Below are 25,906 nucleotides of genomic sequence, written 5' to 3' on the forward strand. Positions count from 1 at the left end.
ATAATAAATCGAGTGTCAACTGTGAGTAACGACAGTGTGCATAATTATAAATACATGTGTAGGGCATGTTGGGGAGGGGTCGTAAATGTAAGTGATTGACCTTATACAAATCCACGCTGTAATTTCCCACATCACATGCGGGCTACATTTGAATTAAGAACTTGTTCAAACTGGTTCATTACATCGATACGTATCGAATATAATTTGAGCCGCAGTCGCTGGTCACTGCGATAGTTGACAATCGATATATTAATACGATATTAACACCAACGCTTGCAACACTGTTGATTTTGAGGGCGTAGTTCCAACAAGTGAAGAGCATTAATTTGTATTAGTAATCGCTTTGCGTGTGGCTGCATGCAGTTGAATCTCATTTTGTATTTTAGTTTATTTTTAAGTTAAAGTGTAGCTAACTTGTTGATTTAGCTGCCCGAGCAGGCGGCCACATCCTCAACTCTCTTCACAAACACAATCAATCATGGTTCTGTTTGTGCCATCCACGATTTTGGGGCGCAGCTACCTGTTATTTGTGCTGGTTCTAATCGTGGGCGTGTTCGCTCAGCATGAGTGGCAGGCCCGCGATGCATTTGATGAGATCAAAATACAGTTCGACAAGGTGAATGCTGACAACTGTCCCATACAGCATCATGCGGACTTGTTTATGCCGTTGGACTCCGTCTCTCACAAGCCCGACATCAAGGAGGTAAATGTCAACCCCGTGTTTCCGAATCGTACGGCTCTGCTGCATCTGCAGAATATGGCGCTGAGTCGCAGTTTCTTCTGGAGTTATATACTGCAGTCGCGCTTCATCCGACCAGCCATTAATGATACATACGATCCGGGCATGATGTACTATTTCCTTTCAACTGTGGCGGATGTATCGGCCAATCCCAGCATCAACGCCTCGGCCATCTATTTTGCACCCAACAGCTCGTACTCTTCGTCGTATCGTGGCTTCTTCAATAAGACCTTCCCACGCTTTGGACCACGAACCTTCCGACTGGATGACTTTAATGATCCCATACATCTACAAAAGATTTCCACGTGGAACACTTTTGATGTGCAAGACTTGGGCGCCCATCATCCCGACTCCATATCAAAGGATTACACACATGATCTTTACAAAATCAATGAATGGTATCGCGCCTGGCTGCCCGACAACGTTGCAGGTCGGCATGACACGAAAATCACCTACCAAGTGGAAATACGCTATGCGAACAATACAAACGAAACATTCACGTTCCATGGTCCGCCTGGATCTGAGGAGATACCGGGTCCAATTAAGTTTACACGGCCCTATTTCGACTGCGGACGCTCTAACAAGTGGCTGGTGGCAGCCGTGGTGCCCATTGCAGATATTTACCCCAGACACACCCAGTTCCGTCACATCGAGTATCCCAAGTGAGTAAAGACTGATAATCTAGATATATTTCCCCCACTAATCTATCGCCGCTTTAGATACACTGCGGTATCCGTGCTGGAGATGGACTTTGAGCGCATAGACATTAATCAGTGTCCGCTAGGCGAAGGCAACAAGGGACCGAATCATTTTGCAGACACTGCGCGTTGTAAAAAGGAAACAACCGAATGCGAACCCTTGCACGGCTGGGGCTTTAGGCGTGGCGGCTACCAGTGTCGCTGTAAGCCGGGCTTCCGACTGCCCAACACTGTGCGGCGACCCTATCTGGGCGAGATTGTGGAACGGGCCTCGGCGGAACAGTATTACAATGAATACAATTGCCTTAAAATCGGCTGTAAGTTAATATATAGTTAAAGCACTTGCAATCGTTTAAAATTTTTCTTATTGCAGGGATACAAAAGCTGCCTATTCAGTGGGAAAAGGCGCCCTATCACATCCGAGAAAAGTATTTAGATTTGCACACAGAGTATCGCAACTATTCGACAGGCGCCAGAGCCCTGCACACAGAGCACTTGAATATCGACCAGGCGCTCAAGTATATTCACGGCGTCAACTACCGTACATGCAAGAAGTGAGTGCACAAAATCACAAATATAATATATAGTTGTTATATATGGCTTAATATCCTTTCAGTTTCCATCCGCAAGATCTGATACTGCGCGGCGATGTTAGCTTTGGCGCCAAGGAGCAGTTCGAAAACGAAGCCAAAATGGCTGTGCGTCTGGCCAACTTTATTAGCGCCTTTTTGCAGGTAAGCGTGCGAAAGTTTCCCATCGCCTTCACGCTAAATGAAGAGCAATAATTGATAAACCCGACACCTATTAAGAGCCTTCGATGTCGCCTCTTGAAAACTTCTCAAGTGTAAATTATAATTTTCCACGCGTAATTCAACTTCCTCGAATTTCCTGCAATGCCAGTTTCACTAGCAGTCGCAGTCGCAGTCTCAGTTTCAGTTTCAATTGAAGTTTCAGTTATACGGTGCCAGTTGGCAGTTGGCAGTTGCCAGCCGCGGCGTGAATTAAATATTCAGTGTCAAACCATTACCAAATGCTAAATTCATTAGTTTGAGCGCAAAGGACACGAAAAACGGGTTCGCCACAAGGCGTCATCTTCATTAAATGCCACAGCTACACAGCCGCTATAGCAGCATCAGCAATAAAGAGCAGCGAACGCTCGCATAAACTGGACTCCTCCTCTAACCCTCCCTCTCTAACCTTTGGATTCTTTTTATGCTCGTATTTGCACAAGTTGTTAGCATACAAAATAATTGGGGAAACTTTTTTCCCCAACCAAAAAAAGAAGCTGAAATCCATATTTGAGTTGAAATTTTGTGTTCCATAGGTATCGGACCCCAATGAGGTGTACTCTGGCAAACGTGTTGCGGACAAGCCGCTGACCGAGGATCAAATGATAGGCGAGACCCTGGCCATTGTGTTGGGCGACAGCAAGGTCTGGTCGGCGTCAACGCTTTGGGAACGCAATAAGTTCACCAATCGCACCTACTTTGGACCCTATGCATACAAAACGGAGCTGAACACGCGCAAGTTCAAGGTGGAGGATCTGGCTCGCCTGAACAAAACGCACGAGCTCTATACGGAAAAGAAGTACTTTAAGTTCCTTAAGCAGCGCTGGAATACGAACTTTGATGATTTGGAAACGTTCTACATGAAAATCAAGATACGTCACAATGAGACAGGTGAATACCAGCAGAAGTACGAGCACTACCCGAACTCGTACCGTGCCGCAAACATTAAGCACGGTTACTGGACCCAGCCTCAGTTCGATTGCAATGGATATGTCAAGAAGTGGCTGATAACCTATGCGGTGCCCTTCTTTGGCTGGGACAGCCTCAAAGTCAAACTGGAATTCAAGTGAGTAGATTTCATACGCATTAGGGTAGGGGCTACCGTTTGGGTTTAGAGCTTGGGCCGGTCTGCTGCGTGCCGCTGTCGCGGGCCTGCTCACCCCTTTTAGGGGCCAGTCCCATACTCATTCACAATCCCATTGCCATTCACATGCAAATGCTATGTTTAAGGTTTCTATGATATGATTGTCTAATTTTTGAGTGTTGACATGGCCTAACTTATGACTTGTGGCTCTTCAGCTGCTTTGTCATGCTAATGTGAGCAATTAATTGACTAATTTGTTGACTTCTCTCGCAGGGGTGTGGTCGCTGTGTCCATGGACATGCTGCAGCTGGACATAAACCAGTGTCCGGACTGGTATTACGAGCCTAATGCCTATAAGGGCACACACAAGTGCGATGAGAAGACGTCATATGTGAGTAGCGATTCTATTTTAATGAAATTTTTAATTGAAACTTGCATTCTGACAGTGTGTGCCTATCATGGGACGTGGCTATGAGACTGGCGGATATAAGTGCGAGTGCTTGCAGGGCTATGAGTATCCGTTTGAGGATCTAATCACCTACTATGACGGGCAGCTGGTCGAAGCCGAGTATCAAAATATCGTTGCTGATAAGGAGACTCGCTACGACATGTTCAAGTGTCGTCTGGCGGGAGCGTCGGCCTTGCAATCAGCGTTGGGTTTGGTCATCTCACTGTTTGGCCTTACGTTAACGCTACTATATAGATTTAGTTAATCGTCCACATAAGCCAAATATCTAACGTCAATTTCCGTCCATACATATGAATCTCCATATCAATCCTCACACAAAAACAAAAAATCTACAAAAAATCTAAAAAAATCTGACAAAGCAACAGCTAGACACAAAATTGACACCCAAAACAAAACGCGCTGTTGCCAAAAAAAAAAAGAAGCCCAGAAAAGCAAACCCAAATTGTCCGTTGTGTGTTCCATATACCAGATATGTTCGCTCGATGCGTCTTTGAACATTGTCATCATTTATCTGCAAGGCGATTAAGTTGTAGACATAATCTATTACAATGAATCTGGTTATTTGTCATTTCTATCAAAGGCGGCAGCAACGGCGGCAGCAGCAGCAGCAGCGGCAGAAGCAGCAGAAAAGCGCAAACAGCCGCGCCTACTGCGCTCAGATTACGGAAGCGACGCTCTGCATCTCCAGCTACTGCTGCCGACTGTGGTCGTCGCTAATGTCCGTGAAGTTGCACAGCTGTGTGCGTGTGCTGCTCGCTCAGAATTCGCAAACCTGTTAACATCAAAACCCAGTTAGGCCCCGTACCTACACCCATCCTCTAGAGCCAGGCTGAGGGTTGGTTGTGCCGCACGCACACACCTTTCCTGCCAGGCCAGAGGCTGCAAAAAAATAACCGAACGCCTGCCGTCGTGTTTTTCTTATATTAAATCGTCGACGTTGCGGCGTCCGATGGTCCATTGGCTGCTTTTTTGCCTGAATTAAATATGCTGGCGATTTCGTTTTTTTTTTTTTTTGCGCCTTGATTATCATATGCGCTTGAATTTTTATTATCTATACCCTGAGAACTTTTTCTATGCGCCGCAGGAACCAGTTTATCAGCCACTTGGTCTTAGATTTGGTCTCCTGCCAGGGCAACAAAAAAAAAAAATCGCCAGCTCTTCTTTTTTCATTAAAAATGATAGGTAGCTGGACTTGGACATGCACACAAAAAATATTTTCACACATTTTTCATAGTCATATCAGGGCAACAGCGCGCCGGTGGGCAGTGACGACCGCTGCGTTTTGGGTAACTCCTCCATTTCCATTTGTGCCGTTGCCGGCTGCAGGCAGGAGCCAGCGCAGCGGGTATACAATTCAAGTAGGATTTCTCCAAGTATATATCCATATACACATTATCTTTATATGCATATACAGTGTCTTTAGCAGCCTTGTCTATTATTTAAAACATATAATTCCATATATTAACTTGTAGGACAGTACAAAAATGAAACGATCGATAAAGTGTTAATTGTGCCTTATGAAAACAAAAATTCCATACTCGAATATACATATACGACATATGCATATAGACTAAATCGTAAGTCCGTCCATTTTATTAATACCTTTGCTATCAAATGTTAATATTAAGTGCCTTGACAAAGAATATATTCTCGAATTTTATGTAAACCTGAATCTGTTTTACGGTCTATTTTGTAGTTTAAGCCTAAATACCACATAGTGTTCGAAGCAGAAATATGGAGAAGCTCGATGAAGAGATATTTTATAAATGCTTTGTAGTACATGAAATACTTTGAATACACGATTTGCAGTAAAGTTATATGCATATTGATTGATTTGGGGCAGTTTTGATTGCGCACTTACCAAATTTATTCATATTGACTTCCACGTTAAAGCTCAGCACTACAATCACGAACGAAACGCACACAATTCAAATAAAATTTGCAGACTTTACGATTTATCGAGTGCAAAAGGACTTTCCGTTAAAGGTTATTATTTTTGAAACAAAACACAAACAAAACACAAGACCTTGGAAAACCAAATTAAATGTTGCCGCCCGTTGATCGCCGGGCGTCACGTTTCTCTTAAATCGCGGTAGTTGTGTGCACGACTGAACTGATTTGATTTAGTTACGATCGGCCCAAGCTATCCGCGAAATATGAAGAATAAATCGTTAGTTCGAACTTTGATTTATTTTTGATCCTTTTAGAATTTTAACAAATTTTGGAAGGGTTTCAATTTGAATGAGAGATGTTTTTGTACTGAGGCTTACTGATTATTTATCCGCAAGTGAGATGTTTCCCCAATTGACAATTGCCTCAAGGCAACCACGACCAATGTAAGTGAGACGAATGCTTTGCCATTTGTTGTAGTGTTTTCATTTTATTAGTTAGTACATTGTGATTTCTAATTACAGTTCCCGGCTACATTAAAGGCTGCCTCCGTTTCGGGTGGGAGTAGCTTTAAGAAATTGGTTATCAAACATCGTTAAAAATTATCACAAAACAATTATTGGATGTGGCTACACAATTTAATACATTTACAAAGTAGGCAGCTCCGAAATTGTATTCTCGAACTTCGAGATCCATGTCTGTGTCGCCACGAGCAAGGGAGCGAGCGCCACTCAGTCGTTGAATGCTTGTGAGGAGGCATCAGGAGTCAATCATACAATCCCTAGCAACTAACATTTAATAAACAGATTGCTCTCGATTATTCAATTCGCAATACAACAATAGACAACAATTAGCTAAATAACAAACAACACACGATCATTACAAAAACAATCACAAACACTTTAATATCCGCTTCGGTTCGATTTCAACTTAAAAGACACACTCAAACAGAATACACGAGTCAAATGTAAATCATATTCAGATCATTCGTCTGCCTTTTAGTTGCTAAAATGAGCTTACAACTAAACGGGTCGATTTTTCCTATTTCTTTTAATTTCGGTTTTCCTTGTGTCTCTATAGTAAACGTGATCTCTATGAATAATATACCTTAGACTAACTAATATCCCGAATATTGCAACAATGAGTTAGTTTGGTATTTGGTATCCCTATCGAGGTGTGCCGCAGTGTGGGTTTACTTTAAAATTTTTAATAATAATATTTATTAATATACCTTTATGTACTATATAATTGCTAAAAACAATTGGCTTCGATATATCATTCAATTCTTCTCGATTATCTATTTCAATTACATATCTTCTTGTATCGCTTTCATCTACATAATTCTCTGTGTATATCAGTAAGTACTTAGTTAATTTCAGGGGCAAACTTGAGCTCAGTTATATAAGGAGCTCTCGTTTGTTCTGGGTCTGGTTCTGGTTCTGGTTCTGGACCGGGTTGTGGCTCTGCTTATGTGTCAGAGTGCATGGGCTTTCGCATGGATTCTGTGATATTAAGAAAAATTCTATAGTTCGTGTCGACGATGAGCTATGTAGTATCTGTACTTGTTGCGTATAATTTGTAAATATTTGAGCAAAATTCTAACTGCATGTGTTTCAATTAAAACTCTCACAACAACAACGATAATTATATGACATACTTGTAACGATACAATAGTGGTACGTACGCCCCAAATGAGTCTAAGGTGCTTGATTGAGGTCGTAACCGCGTGTTTACTCCATATGCTCGAGCGGTTTCTATTGATATGCAACAGCTAAACTGCACCACAGCGACTATCTATTGGCCCTGTGGCTATTCTGTGGGTGCGTAGTAGACCACGGTTGACTTGCGCCGGAATCCCAAATTGAAGAACGATGTCTCCGACTTCTTGCGATCATGTTCGTGCTCGTGCTCATTGCCAAAGTAGGAGAACAAGCGACCGGTGCCGGTAGGTGGGGCGCGGAGGCCACCGCTGCCGCGACGGCTGCCATGGACGCTGTGGCTGCTGCTCTGCCGATGGATCATGGTTAGAGATGTGTGCGAGTGCTGGCGCTGTAGATTATGCTGCTGCTGTTGTTGGTGGTGGCGGTGGTGCTGTTGTTGTAAAAGCTGCTGGTGGTGGTGTGCGTTGGTGCTGCCATGCAGAAACCCAGCTGTAGTTGGCGATAGATCAGTCATCTCACACGGCCAGAGGGTGAACGAAGATGGGACCTTATGTATCCCGTCCGATAGTCGATAATGGTGGGATGCTGACCTGTTGAAGTACCGCTCCGAGGGCCGCGACCCCATCTATGTATTATATGTACGTATATATTGTGTTTTTTTTGTTTTGTTTTGGTAAATCAGAACAGTGTGTGTGATGTGTGGAGCATAAAGAATAGTTGAGATATTAGCAATGGGTCTATAAATTTCCTCATCATATTTTTTGTATTTTTCTAGGCATTTTGTGTACAATTCTAATGCGCTTTATGTACATATATGAATATTTGATATTGTTTTTTCATTTGATTTTTTTTTTTAAATATGTACTCGTATATACGTAGCGGATCAACTACAGTCAATCAATATACACTATATGGTATATGGTATATTTATTTTCGCTTTTTCAGTTTGCTCAAGGTATCTGAGAGTTGATCAGCAATGCATTTACATAGTCTTACTAGTTGACTCTAGGATTGTAGGCGTCTAAAATTGTTAGCTAGCAATATTTTTTACTGATTTTTTACTGATGCTTCTTAAGTTTGTCACATTTTTGTTGTTGTTGTAGATATATTTACACAATAAAGGTTTGTGTTGGTGTTCGTGTGTGTGTGTGCGTGTGTTTGAGGGCAATTGTAGGTATAAGCAGAGGCAGTACTTGGGTGCCACATACATACATGACTAACTATATATAGCTATAGAGTAATCAGTAAGCTGTGCCATTATATTCATAATTCATTTAAACAATGGAAGCATAGTGCAACTATTTACAGTCCTATAGGCGATAATAACATATAACATATAAATTATAATAGTTATAATAATAGTTTAATTTGCAGTTCGCTGTGTAGTTCAGAAAGAGTACGAGGGTAACTAGTGAGGTTTCTAAAGTTAAGGGTTGACAAAAAATATTAAGAGCGCTCACCATTTCGTTAGTTTCGCAATTTCAATTATTATTGTACTTTTTACTAAGTATTTGGTAAAAAATTGTTTTTTTTTTTTTTTTCGACAGTTACGACATTTATAAAAACATTTTGTGGGCCGTGGGGCTTAACAAAAACTTGCCTAAAGCCACACACGCTCGCTACAAAAATTGCGGTTTATAGGATCGGGAGTTTAGTCATGCGCTTGGCTCAAACAACATATGAGTTCGTGTTGACAGCATAATATTTTCGTTTATGTTTATAATGGGACGCATAAATATGCTGCGATCTGTGAATTAAAAAATCAAACCATAATACAAATAGAGAACAAGAGAAGGAGAGAGAAAGAGAGAGAGAGAGAGAGAGAGAACAACACATAATTTAAAGAGGACTTTAAGCAGAACAGAAGAACAATTTTAAGAACGAAAATGCATCACTTGAACATTTCACTTGGACTTGACTAAGTCTGAAAGGTGGCAACTGTACCTTACGAGTTACTCTTGAATTTAACAGGCAATAGTTAATTCAATTCAGGTACTTACCCCAAAATCCAGTGATCTTTCTGAGCTTCATTAATTTGCTCTTGTTAATTTTTTTTTTGTGGAAAATCATTTACAAAATATATATATGCGTGTTTTTCTTGTTTTTTTTTTCTGTACAGAGTATCTGTCTGTGGTCTTTTTTTTCCAACTTTTAGCTTATATGGTGCGAGAAGGAACGCGTGATGTGCCGTTGCGCATATCTCGTGGACGGTCCTGTGACTGCAGCATCTCGTTTACAAAGCGCTGGCCTACCGCTACGTGGTATATATTTATTTATTGTGTTGATTTTTGTACATTTTTTGCAGTGTATTACGGTTTTTCGAATTTTGCAATGAGAGTTGTGGTGAAGTTAGTTAATTTGGCCAGGTTGATTGGTGGGTTGTGATATCGTGTGTTTTGGGTTGTTGTGTGTGAGAACAGAGAGAGAGAGAGAGAAAGAGAGATAGAAAGAGAGAGAGAGAGACAGAGAGAGAGAGAGAGAGAGAGAGAGAGAGAGAGCGACAGAGAGGGCAGACAGTCGTATAGAGAGAGAGATAGGCAGATCGTGGCAGAGGTGAAGAAGAAAAACAAGAAGAAAAGAAGCAATAGTACAGATTAGCAGTGTTTTCTATATATACAAATTGAAAATATTTTTACTACTAGATAGATTATGTTTGATTTAAAAAAAGGGAGCTCATGTGACTCGTTCTGTTTAAGCACAAACTTTTTATTTTCTCAATATTGTTTATGAACAAAAATAAAACACAAAACTTATAAACACATGGGTCTTATCCTTCTCTGGAGATAGCTTGCATTTGCATTTGCAGATGATTTAGCTGAAGAGACTCGTTAATAATATGAAAAACATATATTGCGTGAGTTTCTTTCTTTAGTGCAGTGTCAGATCTTTTAAAGAACGACGAGTGCATTTTGAAAAGTAGCAAGACTTCAGTTGTTGTTATAGAGCACTGTTATTAAAGAGGATATCAAATCCTCAAAAGAACTTACCTTTCCAATTTTCGAAACGTTTAAGTATATAATTGGCACTGTTACTAATTGATACCTAATCTACTTAGATGGACTAAAAACTACTCAAACTATGAACTTTGAATAACAAGAGAAAAATCTATAAATAACTAGACAAAATAGTAAAAATAATCGAAAGCCTTATTAACCTTCAGCGTATAGGAGAGTAAAATAAAAATAAATAAATATTTTGATGCAAAGAAATGAAAAATGAATTTTAAGAAATCTACGTCAAACCCTCAGTTAAGCAATTGATTAAAAATATTTAAGGAATACTTATCATGTCATATTGAATATTGAATATCGCGTCTAGTTTTTTAAGTAAATGCCCATAACAAAAACGAACCCGACAGCTCAAACTTAGTAGTCAAGTTTTGAACTAAGCGGAATTGAACTTAAATCAATATTCAACTTTCAAGTACTTGTCATTGTCAAAGTTTTGGGTTTTGAGTATGGTTTACCTATTTGACGTATAGTAGCAGAAAACGTTGCTTTCAGATTTGAGCACCGTTTTAATGCTTTAATTAAAATAAATAATTCGATTTTTGCCTGTTTTTGGCATTGCAAGAACTCACGAAACTCACCTCGCGTTGTGACCCAGCATTATGATGCTTCTGTAAATACAATTGAGAAATGTCGACACCATTTTTTATTTAAGAAATAAGTAGAGTATATAGCAATAGTGTAGAGCTTAGAAGATAGAAGACGGTTAGATATAGAGACAGAACACACAGGAGTGAAACTCAAAGAGAAACTGAAACAGAAAGTCAAGAGTTTTGAAAAGTAAAGTGAGACCAATGGGAATGTATTTAACTGATAAATAAGGTTTTCAAAACATGCCAATAATAAACACTTTATATGGATTTTTAATTTGTCAATATTTTATTTATAGGGGGGTTTATATATTTATATATGTATTTATATCTGTGCTCCCGTAACCATACCACTCATATACACTATAGGTTGTACTTTTAGTTGATTTTCACAGGAAGAGTTCTTGAAAATCGTAACACAAATGACCTTCAACTATAAGAACTTAATAATGCGGGACTCTGAGTCAGCCATGCTACAATATTTGGATGTCTATAATAGTTTGCGCCCTGTTTACAAAGTGCAATCAGTTGAATAGGAAAAACACAAAAAAATATTAAAGAGAGCATTAAATAGTTTTGAAAGTATTTACAAATTTTGGTCTGTTGAGTAACACCTCGAGCCATGTGGTTTTTGATCGCATGAAGATGAATCGAAATTATAATGGAAAATAAAAAGTCATGAGAAAGCAGCGTGTACTATCAACAGTTCGCACAACAAACAGCCAAAAACAAGGAACCAGGCTGAAAAAACGACAGCATCCATTTCATCAAATGTCGTGGGAGTTCTTAACAGGTCTATTTAAATGAAATATCGCAACACCAGCGAATGTCAAGCTACGCAGTAAATTGAGTTTGTGTGTGTTTCTGTGTGTGTGTGATTGGGGTCTATGAAGTGTTGTTTGAGTGTATGTATGTTTGTACTACTACGATAATAGAACCACAGCTTGGTTAATATTGGCAACAACATCCATATACAAAGATATTTTACACATTGGTGGTTGAGAAATGATAAATTATATTTAATAGCTGGGAGGTCAGATATATGTAAAGTAGTATATAGTCTGGCAGTTTTTGATATACGATTCTCAGAACTGCCGCCAGGTAACGAAATTATCAAAAGTGTTAACAACAATTAAACAATAGCAAAACACATTAAGAAAAACAACAAGAAGGTTTCATTGGCCAACAGCAGAACGGCCTGAAGTAGTGTTGTTGAACGGCATGTGTATAACGGTATTTAAGGTTATAGTATTGTGTAACAAGGCATATATATGTATAAATATTTATATATATATATAGGTATTGTTGGGGTATAAATTAATAGAGGATTTGTCATATATAGTATGTATGGTATGTAGGGTTATCATATAAATGGGTGAGCATTAATTATTTGGAAGCCAGGGTGTTGTATTATCACAGAGTATATATTTGTGGGTGTGGTTAGCTATTCAAATCGATGTTTGTATATATAATACTTGTTCAGTCAGTAAAAAATCTGTCGAGTTATTTATACATTGTACGGCTCTCAAGCTCTAGATCCTTAAAATCGTATTCGATAATTATGCTACTATCTTATGGCAAAGTTAATAGTATTCTTGATAATATTGTAATATAGTTTGGTATATTAGTTTTAGGTTTTGTTTTTGTTTATGGGAGGTTTTTGGTTTTAGCTTGTGTATTTGGCCTACCGAATGAGCATAGCGAATTTCAGCTAATTCACAACAACATTGGTAACGGAGTATGGCACGAACGCTCTTTCTGCAAGATGTTTGTTTATATAAAATTAAATATATATCTTTATGTTATGTATACAAGTATATTAGAGACAAATCAATAAATTTAATTCATTTTTTTTTTTTAGTTTAATGTTTGTTTATATTAAATTTAAGTTGTTGAATTTATGAACTTTACTTAGCAAATCAAGTAATTAAACACAAATTTACGTCTTGAGTACAATAAAATTAATGAAAATGAAACGAAAATCGTAAATTATTAAAAAAAAACACGCACGATATGTAAGCACTATGAAAATTAGCATAATTGTTGCAATAATAACACAAGATTAATACGAACATGGTAAACAGCTCTCTACTTACCGCAGGAGGCGCGTTATGTAGTCGGGCCAGTTTTCGGGGAACATGACGAGGAAAAAGCCAATGGCTATGAGGATAACTCCGGCGAGTTTCATGCCCGCAAATGTTGCACTGTACAGTATGACGTCGAGTGCTTGCATATGAAAAGAAGTATATGTCTATTACACTGCACTCAATATTAAACAAATATGTATAAGTTTAACTAATCTCTGATAGCGTAGATCCTATGGCTCTACTCTAGGTGCCCGTCGCTTCAATGTAACCCATATTAGCTTAAAATTTAATGATATTGTCAAAGTGCTGTCCATAATACATCTAATTGTAAATGCTTCTGCTCTGCACCCCACTCCCAAATTCCCAATTTATGCATTAGACTTTAGTACTATTAATAAAGCTACTCGTAAGCTACAAAAATAATAATCATATTCATATTCATATATGCCCCAAATATTATATGTTATATGTTCTTTGCTTGTACAGATTGCAATTTAAAATAATATATGGTCACGAAATCCTTTGGGCATAGTTTTTGCTATTATTCCTGTAATGGTTGGGCTGATTCGAGAGGGTCTTGTACGTACCACCAGAAACGGGCACAGCGGTTATCAAACCCAATGTCACAAACATGTTGTAGGTAACGGCGGCACTGAACTGCATGAGCACGTGGAAAACTGCAATAATAATTAATTACAACGATAAAAATAGAAATGCTCTGTACGCCATCGGGAGGGGGACTGCATATGCCTACCCAGGAGCAGGACGCTTGCTACAAGCAGCATGTTCCATGGTATGCTTTCTGATGTCAGATTCTCGGCGCCTGTCAGGTACAGTGCCAGCACGACGGGCCACAGCAGCAAAGCATTGAGCAACCCCAGTGCGGTGAATGTAAATGCGATTTGTGCCACCGGCGGATCGCCCATCACCTTGCGGAACATAACCTAGAAGGGGGGGAGCATAGGACGGTGTGAGCACGATATGCCCAAGACACGAAAAGGCTTGACTAAACGGTAAGGGCTTACCCTAAACACGGCATAGCCGGCTGCAGCTAACGTGGCCAACACGACCCCACCTAACGTTCGACTCTCCGTAATGCCGTCCATGTAGGCGAGCAGCGCAATGCCCGTGTCGCACAGGATAACCGCCACAATCTAAGGCAGACATGGTTCACGTTGTTACTTTACCTAGAAAACGAGGAAAACGAGGAGCTGGCTGTAATACATACCCTAACGCCAACGAACTGCTCGTGCAGTATGACCCAAGAGAGTAGATAGACACAGGCAACGTTTGTTGCAAACAGCGCCAGCGCGTCCGTGGCAAAGAGCACGTGCAGCGACAGGGTGTACAGGTAGGTGGTCACCAGCCACAGGATGCAAAAGGATAGACAGCGATTGAGGAAACGGCCTGTAAGACAGCCGAATATGGCATTACAAACCGGATTGACCCACTTAAGCAGCCGCTTACCAATGGTGAAGCCTCGCTCGCGAAATCCTCGTATCACATCGGCGAGTATCTCGCTCAGTTTGTCGCATTTGCGAGCCGAGATGAGCCCTAGTATATAGATGGGGAAGAAGAGTAGGGAGGAATTGGTAAAGAACCAGGCCGCAAAGAACGGCGCATTAAAGTAGACGGGCTGGCGCGGTGGTATGTTGAACATCTCGGTGGCGTCCTCGACATGGTGCAGCGATGAGTCGCTTATGGCCAGTATGTCCTCCAGTTCGGTGCTGAGCTCAGCGCGACTCGATGAGGTATCCAGATCGTCGTCCAGCTCATCGTCATATGGAGCGCGATACAAATACATGTACTTGATGCAGTGCGTGGCGCCCACCCACGAAGCAGTCACTAGAATCGTGACGCACACTCCAAAGTACATCTGTAGCATAAAGATTAATTTCTTATCAGTGAAAGTCACATTACAGCGTGCATCGTATATTCACTCACCTTCTTGGCCAGCTCGGAGCAGCAGGATTCTCTGCAGGCCTTGAGCTTGCGAAAGCGCACCTCCGCATCCTCGCCCGGCTGCCCATTGGCCTGATGGTCTATTGCCAGTTGTCCAGTCTGTGTATCGCTGGAGTCGCCTCCAAAATTATGCTGTGACCCGTGCGGGTTAGTGGGTGTGTCCGCCTGTATGGTAATGACCTCGTTCGGATCTTGTTGGCTCGATGATATTGAATCTTGGTGGGTTATTTGCGGATTGCTGGAGTTGAGCACATTGCTGAAGCCACAGCTGGAGACGGCGCCGATGCCGCTGCTGCTGGCACCGCCTCCCACGCCGCCGCTATTATTGTTATTGTACGGTCCATTCGACGAGGAGTCGCCGGTGACCACCACGGAGGGAGTGCGCACGCGTTTCGGATTGAAGATGGCTGGAATTTCGCCGTCACGCGTCATGCTATCATTGCCAACCGCCGCTGAAGTTCATAGTGTCCCGATCCTGTTGACCAACACGCAAGGTAAACAATATGTAAGCAAAGCAAAAGCATTGGCATATTTTAATTTATTATTTTTCCAGTTTTTAGCTCTCTATCAGTTTAATAAAACCTCAAAGAATTTTAAGATTTTCTGGGAAATACTTTCCAATTGCTATTATAAAAGAAAGGTAAAGCTCACGTGCTGGACCCGATTAGTGGCGGGCCTCAGGCATGGCGAGCGGGCGCGGGTGTCGACTTCAGCTCTACTTGATGGCCGTCTTGCAGGCAATACTGAAGGCTTGTTACACGTAAAGGGCAAACCCGCACCCAATCACGCAACATCAAGCTCGAGCAATTTGCATACGCGCTTCGGCCAGCTGCCAGTTGGCCAAAAACCCAAGGCAAGCCAAGGCAGCCATGTTACAGTGCTAAACGGCTAACTGACCTCCTGCAGCGATAACATTGTTTTCTAATGCACAATGGTCATATATGTCTCACTCACTCTCTCAACCTCTCTCTCTCTCTCTCTCTCTCTCTCTCTCTCTCTCTCTCTCTCTCTCTCTATCTGTGTGTGTGAGTGAGTGGGGGTACGGGTACGTCATAACAATGGGAATTATGAGTGGCTCAATGTTCAGGTCAAGTTGAGCCAAAGTCAACGTCGTCTGGTTGGACAATAAACATTCATATTGTAGCCGCCTGCCACAGCAAGTGGGGCAATTTGTTCAGCTTTTAGTGTTGCATTAAATATGGCTGCCCCCGCTCAGAGGCCGCAGCAAAGTCCTTGCGTCCTTCAAGTTATCATTTATATACATATATATATATTGTACATACATCCCATTGGGAGGCCTACTGCTTGTCTGCGATAATGACATTCTAATTGAAACATAAAATATTTAGACCATATTCAGTGGCCCATTGGCAAATAGCATTACTTTACTTTATAGAGAGCCATCGATGAATTAATAGCTTTATAATAACCTGAAGTCGGCTGCTTGAATAATTGCACGGATATTTGCCGAGCCTTCGACAATCTCAAGTTCTTCAAGTTATTGGATTTTTATCGGTATATTGATTTTTAGAAGTTTGACAGTTCTTTGGCATAGTTGTTAATAAATAAGCAAAGTACACATACATGCATATACATAAATACATATGTATGTATATGTCAGTAGAAAGGTGTAGTTTGAAAGTATATTGAAATGAATGGGACAATCGTTTGCTGATTTATTTATAGGCAGCTCTAAGGTCTCAGTCAGATATCTAAACTTAAAGCGTGCTCAGAGAGAAATTGCTTCAACTGTTCTCTGAGTATATGAGCTTCAATGCATTAAGTGATTGGAATTTGATTGAGCTGCTTTCAGTTTGCATTGCACACTCAGCTTGAATGCGATAAGACGCACTGGAAATATGAATGCGCCGGGGAAACTTATTTCATTCATAGTGTGGACAATTGTGAATGGTAATTGTTGGTTGTTAAGGCAATTATGAATATTAAATGCTCATTGTGAACAAATGCTTTGGATCAGTAGGTGCAGTTAGTGCCGAAGCGAATTGCGGCAGGCTGGAGGAGCGCTTGCTATTCACAAAAAATCCATCGACGGAGCCCACCGAGTATCCGTGGATAGGGTTACTCGTTCAACGTGAAGGTAAGCTTTGGAGCATTCGCTTTAAAAGAGCCTCATTCTATCTATATTCAGATTTGAATCAGAAATTCGAGAGCGCCGAGTGCAATGTTGCTATCGTCGGCGAATCTGATGTCCTCACAACTGCATCTTGTGTGCGGAGGCTCAATAATCGGCCAGAGCTGGTAGCCGTACGTCTGGGCATTTGGGATGAGAAGGACGAGCCCGGCCAGCAGTATATCTGCAATGATAGAGGATTTTGTGTGCCCGGACCCGTGCAATACCTAGTTGATGCGATTACGATGCATCCGCTGGCGGACAAGGACACCGGCACCAACGATATTGCAATTTTACGGCTATCGCAGCGCATCAATATGACTGCGTACATTCAACCGGTGTGCTTGCTGCCAACCTTGGAGCCCGCTTCGTGGACCTCTGTGGACTTCCATTACGGTGGCTTTCACCAGTCTGATATCAAAAAGGGCAAAGGTAGTGCCATTGCCATCTCAAGGCAATATTGCAAATATGAAACGGGGACACCGCCACCAGAGAATCAATTTTGTGGGTATCCGCCGTTTCGAGACGCCTTCTTCAAGGGCGCTGCCATGATGGGAATTAACGTTGAGGACGATGTGCCGCGCAGCTTTTACTTGGTCGGCCTACTGGTTAGGTATGTGGACGTGGGATCGTTTATGATCGTTTTCCAAGATATCAAACCTGTACGCCACTGGATTATAGACAATATAAAATCAACAAGCTCATAGTACAATTAAAATCATGTTTACATAATTTGTGGAATTTATTTTCTCAGAATATTCCATCACACGATTGCTGTAATTAGAAATCCCATTCGCATGGCAAACGGGTTTTCTTTTTACTGGTTTGATTATATTTAATTGAAATAAATTAGATGCGCCTAAAGTTTGTGGTTTATTTCTTGGTAAATAAAATACAAATTTAATATTTTGATAGATTTTGATAGCATATGTACTAAGTTTAAAAAAAAAGATATATTTTTGAAATTTAAAAGTTCTTAACTAACATAAAAAAACATTTTCCAATGCTAAACTAATCGAGCAGCCCTCTTATTAATTTACAATATTGTAATGGCTTTGCCATTGCCAGTGCCATATAAATATGCGATTGCAGCTCAGTTAATCTCAAGTCGTCAGTCGAAATGCAGCTAGAATACGGTTTGATTAGTCTGTTGTTGGCCATCGCAGTTGTACATTCAGTAAGCTTGCAGGATTCCAAATGCGGCTACATCAGCGAGGAACAGTTGTTAAGAATTGATGCCTTTGCGATACCCACGGAACATCAGTGGTTGGCCGGAATTACGTACAGGAATGGTAAGTGCTTCAGTCTGAGGAATGTCCGGCACTAGCTAGCAGGTCAAAACTCTAATCGTCAGGCCAAGAGATGAAGCTGCAAAATAATGGCTGTGTTGGTGTCCTCATATCCAAGCGAAATGTGCTGGCACCCGCTCACTGTTTCCTGCAGTACGATGGGCAAGTCGAGGTCGTCTCTGTGCTGTTGGGCGTATGGAATAAGAGCTCCACTCTGGATGACGTCAGCTGCGATAGGAATGGCTTTTGTGTGCTGCCCGCTCAGGACATACCGGTGAAGGCGATCGCCATATATCCCGAATACGATCCACTGACTCTGAAGCATGACCTCGCGGTGCTCACACTACAGCGCGATGCCCAGTTGACTCCGAATGTAATGCCCATTTGCATGCCGCCACCCTCGAAGGTCAATGAGACGCTGGTGGGACAGCTGTTCGTTGTGGCCGGCCTGCCCATCAAAGATGAACTCAAGCACAAGTCCTATGTGCACATACGTAGTCGACCCTATTGCCAGGAGGAGCATAGCTCCCTCCTCAGCAGCATCAACACCGTCTGCGGCCATCAGGATCCAAGCAAGATGTACCATCTGGGCGCTCCGCTGGTGGGCATACATGTGGAGATGGATGCGCCGCAAAGCTTTTACTTGGTTGGCCTGCTGCTCGACGCGAAGGAAAACTTTGACGGAGAGCAACAAATAGTTGACAGTTTTTTGGATGTGCGCCCCTATCTAAATTTCATTAATCGTAATGCCGACTTCCTAATTGTAAGTGACTGAACTGTGCGAAAAATAAAGCGGGCAAAGGCTGCCAACAGGTCGGCCGTGTTAATTATTCAGCTACCTCACGCTGCTGGCGCCCTTACAACCTCGAATTTACTTGGCTTCATGCTCATGCAATATGCAAATTTTTTATATACTATTAATAGCTAATGTGAGAAACATGGAGATTGCAGTGGAAGTTTTCGGCTTTTCCTTTCGTATGTTTTCGAAAAACTGAAAAGCCAACAATGACGGCTACTTTGACAGCAGCTGGCAGACAGGCCACAGGCGAAAGGCGGCAGGTGACATCGCCAGCAGAATTTTTGTCACTTTGGCGGTAAACGGGAAGCGGAAGTACAATAAACAATGTCTGCAACCCGTTGGCCACTTGCCAAGGCATTTGCAAGGCAGGCAAAATTTGTTTCTCAACTTGAATTTTAATGCCCACAATATCAGGTGATAATTAAAAGCAAACAGCTAAGCGGCGCACTCTGTCGTATAGTCGACGTATAGACTGGCAGCTACTTACATATATCACAGAGTATGCCTATGCTGGGATTTATGTATATTGGCCATGTCTGCGTGACGTGCCTTATGACGTGTTTGTGGCTTGGAATTTTATTCGTGAAATATGCGTGTCGAGGCTTGACATAATATTATTTAAGATCTGGGGCATGGCCCAGATTATATACGAAAATTAAGTTATGCCTCTAAGCATTGAGTGTCATAAAAAATTAGGTTAGATTTCTTTAAATTTTCACCTTCGACTCTAGAGAGAGAGAGCACCCAAACGTTATTTGCATAATATTTTACTCTTTTCGATATCAGAAATCTCCCACACAATTAGTTCTATCCATTCATCTAGATAACCATCAGTATAATAGTCCATTAAGCTTTTAGTCTCAAACAGCAACGCTAATTAGCAAACATATTCGGGGAGCAGATATTTAGGCGCCAAATCGCTCCATGTAAAGCAGAAGATGTCAGCACGTTCTATTTCTTGACGTGGCTTTTGTTTGTTTTCCTTAGCGCTGCATTAGAATCGCAATAAAATTTAAATTGCCAAACAAAAACGGGGCAGAACGTGCACAAATGTGCAGACTGATGGAACTGGCGTCTAGATAAACAGCAGGAGGGCGAGACAGTGGGTGGCGTTGGTTGTTTACGGCAAATGTGCAAAAACGCGATTCAAAACAAAACAAAACAAAAACCGAACAGCTGAACGAAAACTGCGAAAGAGAGTAGAAAAACGTGAGCTTGCGCTCTCGGGGCACGCGTGGGCGCTGGGTGTTGGGTGTTGGGTGCTGGGCGCGAGCTTACAGCAACAACAATGCTCGAGGACAACACGCGGCATATACGCAATGTGACAGTTTTAGTGGTTATGGTCAAGCACAACGCTTGAGCGAGGGCACGAGCGAGCACACAGCGCCAATGGAACCGAAAGCGAAAGTGACGCCAAAAATTGTTACTCTGAGACACACCTGAACTAGGCGCAACAACAGTAACAACAGCGGGTGGCAGTGGGTGGCTGAGAGGCGACCACAGAACGCGCACTTCAAAAATTCGCCATGAAACGCCCGCCAAGATGTTTCAATTTCAGCCGAGAGGATAGTTGGGTTGGGTTGCTTACATTGTCCTTGCTAGAGTGCTGTATCTATCCTTTTGATATTCGGACGTTTTGTATATATTTATTTTTTTTTTTTTCGGCAGGCAACCGGTCGCCTTAGCCAGTCTCGGCTATACTTACACTTAGTCAGCCACTTTATTGGGGCATCTGCATACATATGTGTTAGCTGAGGGAATTTAAATTTTTCTACGTACCTGGATGTGGCAGAGCGTTGGGGCTTATGGGGGGGAGGGGGCAGTCTTCAGAGTAATTAATTGTTCCAGTGACAACTGAGGTTTTTGCTAGTGCCGTCAGTGCGCCCTGATGCGTTAAATGTATTTATATAATTTACTTAAGCACTTAATGGTATTTGTGCGAGGCATGCCACATACTTTACGCAATTCGTGTCATTCTTTTTTCACTCTCTCGCACGGTTCCTTATCGAAAATAGGGAATGCCCTGCTGCTTGCTCAGCCCTTTCCCTAATTCAATTACATATATGCAGCAAATTTTTTGTTGCTCCACATAATTTGGAGCAATTCAAAACTGAACACTGAACGGATACACAAAACGAACACACACTTAGATACACACAGGCACAGATGCGCACCCACACAAACACACACACACACACACACACACACACACACACGCATACACACACTTATACTGGGACACGAGCTGTGGACTGTTTAGTCGAACGCAACTGCCACTTAAACTTGCCTTTTCACTAGTTTTCCTAGACTGAGGAAAAACTATTGTAGTTTGTTTGTGGCTGCTGGCGATTTTCCAGTTTTCTTTTTAGCGCGTGTCGCGACTTTTTAGCGCTCGGGTAGGTTTCTGGCCAGGAATCTAAACGTCGACTGAAACAATTCCTGAGCATGCCTTCAAGTTGGCTCTATGGCAGCCAAAGCTCGATTTTAGTCTCCCAAAAGCACTCTCTCAAGCACCCATGAAAGCTTTCTCTCTTTATTCTTTCTCTCTCTCTTTGGCCAGTTGTTGACACTTGTTAGAGATTTCCTTGTGTTTTGTTTGTTTTGGCTTTGGTTCAGCAGTTGTTTTGAATCCCATATGGCGGGCTGTGTGTCCATTGACTATCCGAAGGTCTTGATTAATTCTTTGGTAGCATCGATAATATGTATGTATATATTATATTAGCAATGGCCGTCTTATTTTGGTTTTACTGTTCCGCTCCAAAGATAGCTTACAAGATCTCCAAAAATATTTGATAATTCCAAGTTAATGTAATTCATATTAGGGATTAGTCGTTGTCATAAATGTAATAATACAAGCATATACAAATATCCATTTTATGACTTACATATAGCACTTAAGTGGTAACCTTTTTAATTTCAAATCACTTTTGATTTACATTCAAAAATACCTTAACCACTTTCATATAAACTGGTTTCAGAACTTTTCAAATCTGATCTTTACGTTAAACAAATGGTAAAGATGTATGACGATTACCATATGAATGTCTTCGTTGATTGGAAACTATCAATTGTGAGCTGCGCCCATAGCAAGACTTTCAACAGCTGCGATAATAACCCCATTCTTGGCTTAGATGACATTAATATTAATAACATTTTCTATATATGGTTGTTGCCAAATTGATGCAAAAACTTTCACTGACCCATCAGTCAGCCAAGATCGTAGTGTTGTTAAAAACCTAATGGAAATTGTATTGACAACATAAGATCCATATGAATTCAGTTTTAGTTGCTTCTAAGCCAGCGAAGAAAACAGTTGCGAGTTTCAAATTTCGGGCAACAGAATGCAATTCCAGCTACGGGCAACATTTCTGCTGCTGGCGTGGATTGCTGCTGCAAGCCAGATTCAAGCAGCCAGGACAACTGACTTGCAGGTACTCCAGTATTGGGAGCCGCAGATACAGAGTCCAGAATACTCCGGGTAAGTCAAATTATATATAAAATTTAAAATGCTCTCATCAGTAGAAATTAAGGTCGCAATTATGGGATTTCGTTTATATTATTCTTAATATGTTTATATATAAACTTTTTTTTGTTTACCAACAGTCAGATTGCTTATCCCAAACGCGAATTTGTACAGAGCAGATTTCCCAGTGACGGACTCAAGCGGCATCACCGCTTATCGGATCAACCAAAGGAAGCCTCTACCAGCACAACAGAGCGGCCTTTCTTTCGGGTCTGGAATAGCTTCTTACGAAGCGTTCAGCCAAATTTCGGCTTCCGCAATTTGACCAATCCACTGGCCAACTTGTTCAACAATGGCGCGGCCAACATAATTGAAACGGCGCCCGTGCAAGCTGAGATTTACACTGATGATCAACAGGCAGGTGAGGTGCAGCAATCGTCTACAGCTGCGGCGCAGAGTTCCAAAAAGCGTAAGCGTAAGCGACGTAAGCAACAAAAGCGTCGACCGATGTATAGCTCACAGGAGCAAGACGAGCATCCGTATGACTACTACAGAACCACATTGCACCAGCCTATGTACTACTATGGCCCTAATGACTACTATGGCATGCGTCGCTTGCAAACGTTGTCGGACCTTGCTGCTCAGCCCAATTACTATGATCAGTTCTACAAAGATAGTTCAGTGGAAGGCGATCTGCCGCAGTATACGATTGAGGAGAACGAGAACTTTGGCACACCTAGTACCAAACGCTTTGCCATAGTCCGACCTATCAGTTTGGCGATTCAGCTGCCAAATGGCGATTCTTCAGGTTCAAGCACACTCGATGAAATGCCTGACGATAGCGTGACGAATGAAAACGTCGATGAAAGTTCTGCAAGCGTCGGCACTGATACCGAAGGCAATGTTGATCACGAATCAAGCACTGCATCGAGTGACGATCAAATGCCACTCTCTGAGAGCGTGCGCAATGCATTCGGCACGTATATGCGCGACGATCGTGAGAGTCGTAAGCGCCAGCGCCAATCCGAGCAACAGAAAGAAATGGGAGTGCCAGCTAAATGGAAACCACGCCAAAATCTACGTTACGTATTAGCTGCACGCCTGGTATAGAACCACTAATAAAGTATGTGTTATTATGTAAATGATAAATATATTATTATGATGGTGTATGTTAGTCTGACTGTAGTGTATGTCATGTCGATATGAAATGAAGATGCCACCTGCAAGTGGGTAAAAAAAGAAAATAGTTGTACATAGAGTAAAATGTTCTATAATTGTGCTAGATTTATCAAAATTGAGGTAGATGTGTGAACTTACTTTACAATCACAAAAAACGTGATAGCTATTATGTTGACAGTAAACTATGAGTCAAATGAGCTTCGTAATCCGCGAAGCATTGCCAGCATTGGGGTCCACAGGCAACGCCACATTCTGAACATGCTGCACATTCTGGAAGTATGGATGTTGCAGTGCATCCTTTGCAGATATGCGTTGATTCGGATCGTAGCACAGCATTGACTGTTAACAGACGTTCTCGTTAATGTCTGCAGTGTAAGTTTTAGATTTAATTTGATTTACCATAATGAGATCATGAGCTTCGTGTTCACGTAACGCTGCCGGTATATTGGGTTCTTCCCATTTTGGAAACTTAGGCTTAAAGTCTGGCAGCTGTGTAACACCTGGCCATTTACTTTCGTCCGGTGTACTTAGTGTGCGAAAGATGCGATACAACTGATCGATTTCGCTGTCACCTGGAAACAGCGAATGTCGCATGATCTGTAAAGCCAATGCTCGTCAATAAAGAACCAAGAAACGAATCAATCTGACCTACCATCTCAGCAAATATGCACCCAAGACTCCAAATGTCCACGCCCGTGGAATAGAACTTGGTACCCAACAGTATTTCAGGCGCCCTATACCAAAGTGTAACTACCTCATGTGTGTAAGCTCGCATGGGTACATTGAACGCTCGCGCCAAGCCGAAGTCTGCCAGCTATAATCAGAAGATTAGTTGATACCTAGTGAGTATATGATGCTGGACTACCTTAATATTGCCTTCTGTATCAACGAGCAGATTTTGCGGTTTCAGGTCGCGGTGAAGTATGCGATTTGTGTGGCAAAAATCCAGCGCATCGAATATTTGATGCATGTAGCTCTGTAAAACGTATCACCATCGATATAATTATATAATTTTCAATAAATTAATCTTGCCATTGGTCTACCCACTTTTATGAGCTGTGGTGTAAAAACATCCTTCTTTTTATCCATGAGTTTTTTAAGATCCATGTTAAGGTACTCGAATATCATGTAGAGATTATTGCCTGATATAACCACATCAAAAAGCTGTACAACATTTTTGTGTTTAAGGTTTTTTAATAAAGATATTTCCCGTATAGCAGTCGAGGGAACGCCTTCTGATTCTCTAAGAAAACATAAGTGAATACAACTAATAAATAGCGGTTCATAATAATATAGACTTGGCAGGTAGTAATCTATAAAGCTGATGCTTAATTTGGTGAATGAGCGTGCACTACCAAGCCGAATCATGTGGTGCTACGTACTCAAAACAGCGCGGCACTCACAAAACTCGGGCTTCGTAGTTCAGCTACCAAGCCAGCCAAGCCGTTTGACATTCGTCAAGGACATCAAGGATAAGACGCAACTGCCAGTAGGAACAATTCCTCAACTTGTTGTTTGCCATTGAAGTATAGATGGATGAAGTATAACGCCAAGATGCATACCTTGGCGCTGACACTACTTGGATGGACACATTCTAGAGTTGCAGCCACAACAAAAACGTCCTTTTGCTGCTCACTACGTACCCTTCGAGACGGATTTTCTTAAGTGCAACAACCTGGCCGGTTCGATTGTTGCACGCCTTGTACACAATGCCATATGTGCCTTCGCCGATTTTCTCGGCTCGTGGAAAATTGATTAATTCCGTTTGCATCGCCAAGGATAAATATATACATATATGAGTTAAATTTGGAGGGAAAATAGCAATGTTGTGAATATAGTGGTGTAACAAGCCATCTTATTATCCATGGTTTCTTTCGATGTATCGCTTGAGAACGATACAAATATCGAAACCTGTATTACCGATTACTATCGAATATTTTTTTTATAATCGGACGTATATACCAATTATTTAAAAACAAAATATTGCAAAAAAAAAGAATGAGCTTTTATTATTTACTTAATTTTATTTGAAATATTTGCTTTGAATTGATATGAAGATGTCTCAAGTT

At 41.5% G+C, this 25,906-nt stretch overlaps 7 protein-coding genes across 14 annotated transcripts in view; 4 read left to right on the top strand and 3 right to left on the bottom strand.

Annotated features, from left to right (window-relative positions):
• The window catches only part of Syp (synaptotagmin binding cytoplasmic RNA interacting protein), a 47,276-nt gene extending 41,254 nt beyond the window's left edge, over positions 1-6,022 (bottom strand). The window contains exon 1 of the mRNA XM_018106672.3: positions 5,640-6,022. Coding sequence (XP_017962161.1) covers positions 5,640-5,652 — 13 coding nt within the window. The 5' untranslated portion in view covers positions 5,653-6,022. The remainder of the gene's footprint in view (positions 1-5,639) is intronic.
• On the top strand, positions 270-5,444 carry LOC108654985 (uncharacterized). Its single transcript, XM_018106623.3, has 7 exons — positions 270-1,401; positions 1,459-1,754; positions 1,811-1,991; positions 2,054-2,171; positions 2,762-3,291; positions 3,583-3,700; positions 3,756-5,444. The coding sequence occupies exons 1-7, from the start codon at positions 479-481 to the stop codon at positions 4,020-4,022; spliced, it is 2,433 nt and encodes an 810-aa protein (XP_017962112.1). The 5' UTR covers positions 270-478; the 3' UTR covers positions 4,023-5,444.
• A 116-nt stretch (positions 6,023-6,138) lies between the features above and the next one.
• On the bottom strand, positions 6,139-15,408 carry LOC108655081 (solute carrier family 35 member F3). 3 transcript variants are annotated; one of them, XM_030382323.2, is made up of 10 exons: positions 14,959-15,408; positions 14,482-14,890; positions 14,243-14,421; positions 14,040-14,168; positions 13,769-13,958; positions 13,602-13,691; positions 13,024-13,153; positions 12,616-12,685; positions 10,919-10,948; positions 6,139-7,954 (listed from the first exon to the last, which is right to left on the bottom strand). In XM_030382323.2, the coding sequence occupies exons 1-10, from the start codon at positions 15,406-15,408 to the stop codon at positions 7,478-7,480; spliced, it is 2,154 nt and encodes a 717-aa protein (XP_030238183.1). In that variant the 3' UTR covers positions 6,139-7,477. The 3 variants fall into 3 exon arrangements, with proteins under 3 accessions (XP_030238183.1, XP_017962290.1, XP_017962305.1); XM_018106801.2 differs by lacking the exon at positions 10,919-10,948; XM_018106816.3 differs by lacking the exons at positions 6,139-7,954; positions 12,616-12,685 and adding an exon at positions 8,852-9,583.
• On the bottom strand, positions 15,313-25,685 carry Cdk2 (Cyclin-dependent kinase 2). Of its 2 annotated transcripts, none has more exons than XM_089256349.1 (7): positions 25,481-25,685; positions 24,885-25,080; positions 24,703-24,813; positions 24,490-24,651; positions 24,237-24,434; positions 23,976-24,176; positions 15,313-15,451 (listed from the first exon to the last, which is right to left on the bottom strand). In XM_089256349.1, the coding sequence occupies exons 1-6, from the start codon at positions 25,606-25,608 to the stop codon at positions 24,027-24,029; spliced, it is 945 nt and encodes a 314-aa protein (XP_089112475.1). In that variant the 5' UTR covers positions 25,609-25,685; the 3' UTR covers positions 15,313-15,451; positions 23,976-24,026. The 2 variants fall into 2 exon arrangements, with proteins under 2 accessions (XP_089112475.1, XP_017962398.1); XM_018106909.3 differs by lacking the exon at positions 15,313-15,451 and adding an exon at positions 23,789-23,878.
• On the top strand, positions 16,751-18,027 carry LOC108655188 (CLIP domain-containing serine protease B9). 5 transcript variants are annotated; one of them, XM_089256356.1, is made up of 3 exons: positions 16,751-16,893; positions 16,955-17,074; positions 17,126-18,027. In XM_089256356.1, exons 1-3 carry the CDS (start codon positions 16,836-16,838, stop codon positions 17,812-17,814), a joined length of 867 nt encoding a protein of 288 aa, XP_089112482.1. In that variant the 5' UTR covers positions 16,751-16,835; the 3' UTR covers positions 17,815-18,027. The 5 variants fall into 5 exon arrangements, with proteins under 5 accessions (XP_089112482.1, XP_089112493.1, XP_089112499.1 ...); XM_089256367.1 differs by having other exon boundaries at positions 16,955-17,068; XM_089256373.1 differs by having other exon boundaries at positions 16,769-16,887; positions 16,958-17,074.
• Positions 18,175-19,234, top strand: LOC108655217 (CLIP domain-containing serine protease B9). Its single transcript, XM_018106959.3, has 2 exons — positions 18,175-18,399; positions 18,462-19,234. The coding sequence occupies exons 1-2, from the start codon at positions 18,228-18,230 to the stop codon at positions 19,169-19,171; spliced, it is 882 nt and encodes a 293-aa protein (XP_017962448.1). The 5' UTR covers positions 18,175-18,227; the 3' UTR covers positions 19,172-19,234.
• LOC108649226 (uncharacterized) lies at positions 22,117-24,907 on the top strand. Its single transcript, XM_089256343.1, has 2 exons — positions 22,117-22,673; positions 22,799-24,907. The coding sequence occupies exons 1-2, from the start codon at positions 22,537-22,539 to the stop codon at positions 23,766-23,768; spliced, it is 1,107 nt and encodes a 368-aa protein (XP_089112469.1). The 5' UTR covers positions 22,117-22,536; the 3' UTR covers positions 23,769-24,907.
• Positions 25,686-25,906: the final 221 nt, after the last annotated feature.

The sequence above is a fragment of the Drosophila navojoa genome, chromosome 2 (assembly GCF_054131105.1).
Source record: "Drosophila navojoa isolate 15081-1374.11 chromosome 2, UAZ_NAV_1.0, whole genome shotgun sequence".
NCBI classification, from domain to species: Eukaryota; Metazoa; Arthropoda; class Insecta; order Diptera; family Drosophilidae; genus Drosophila; species Drosophila navojoa.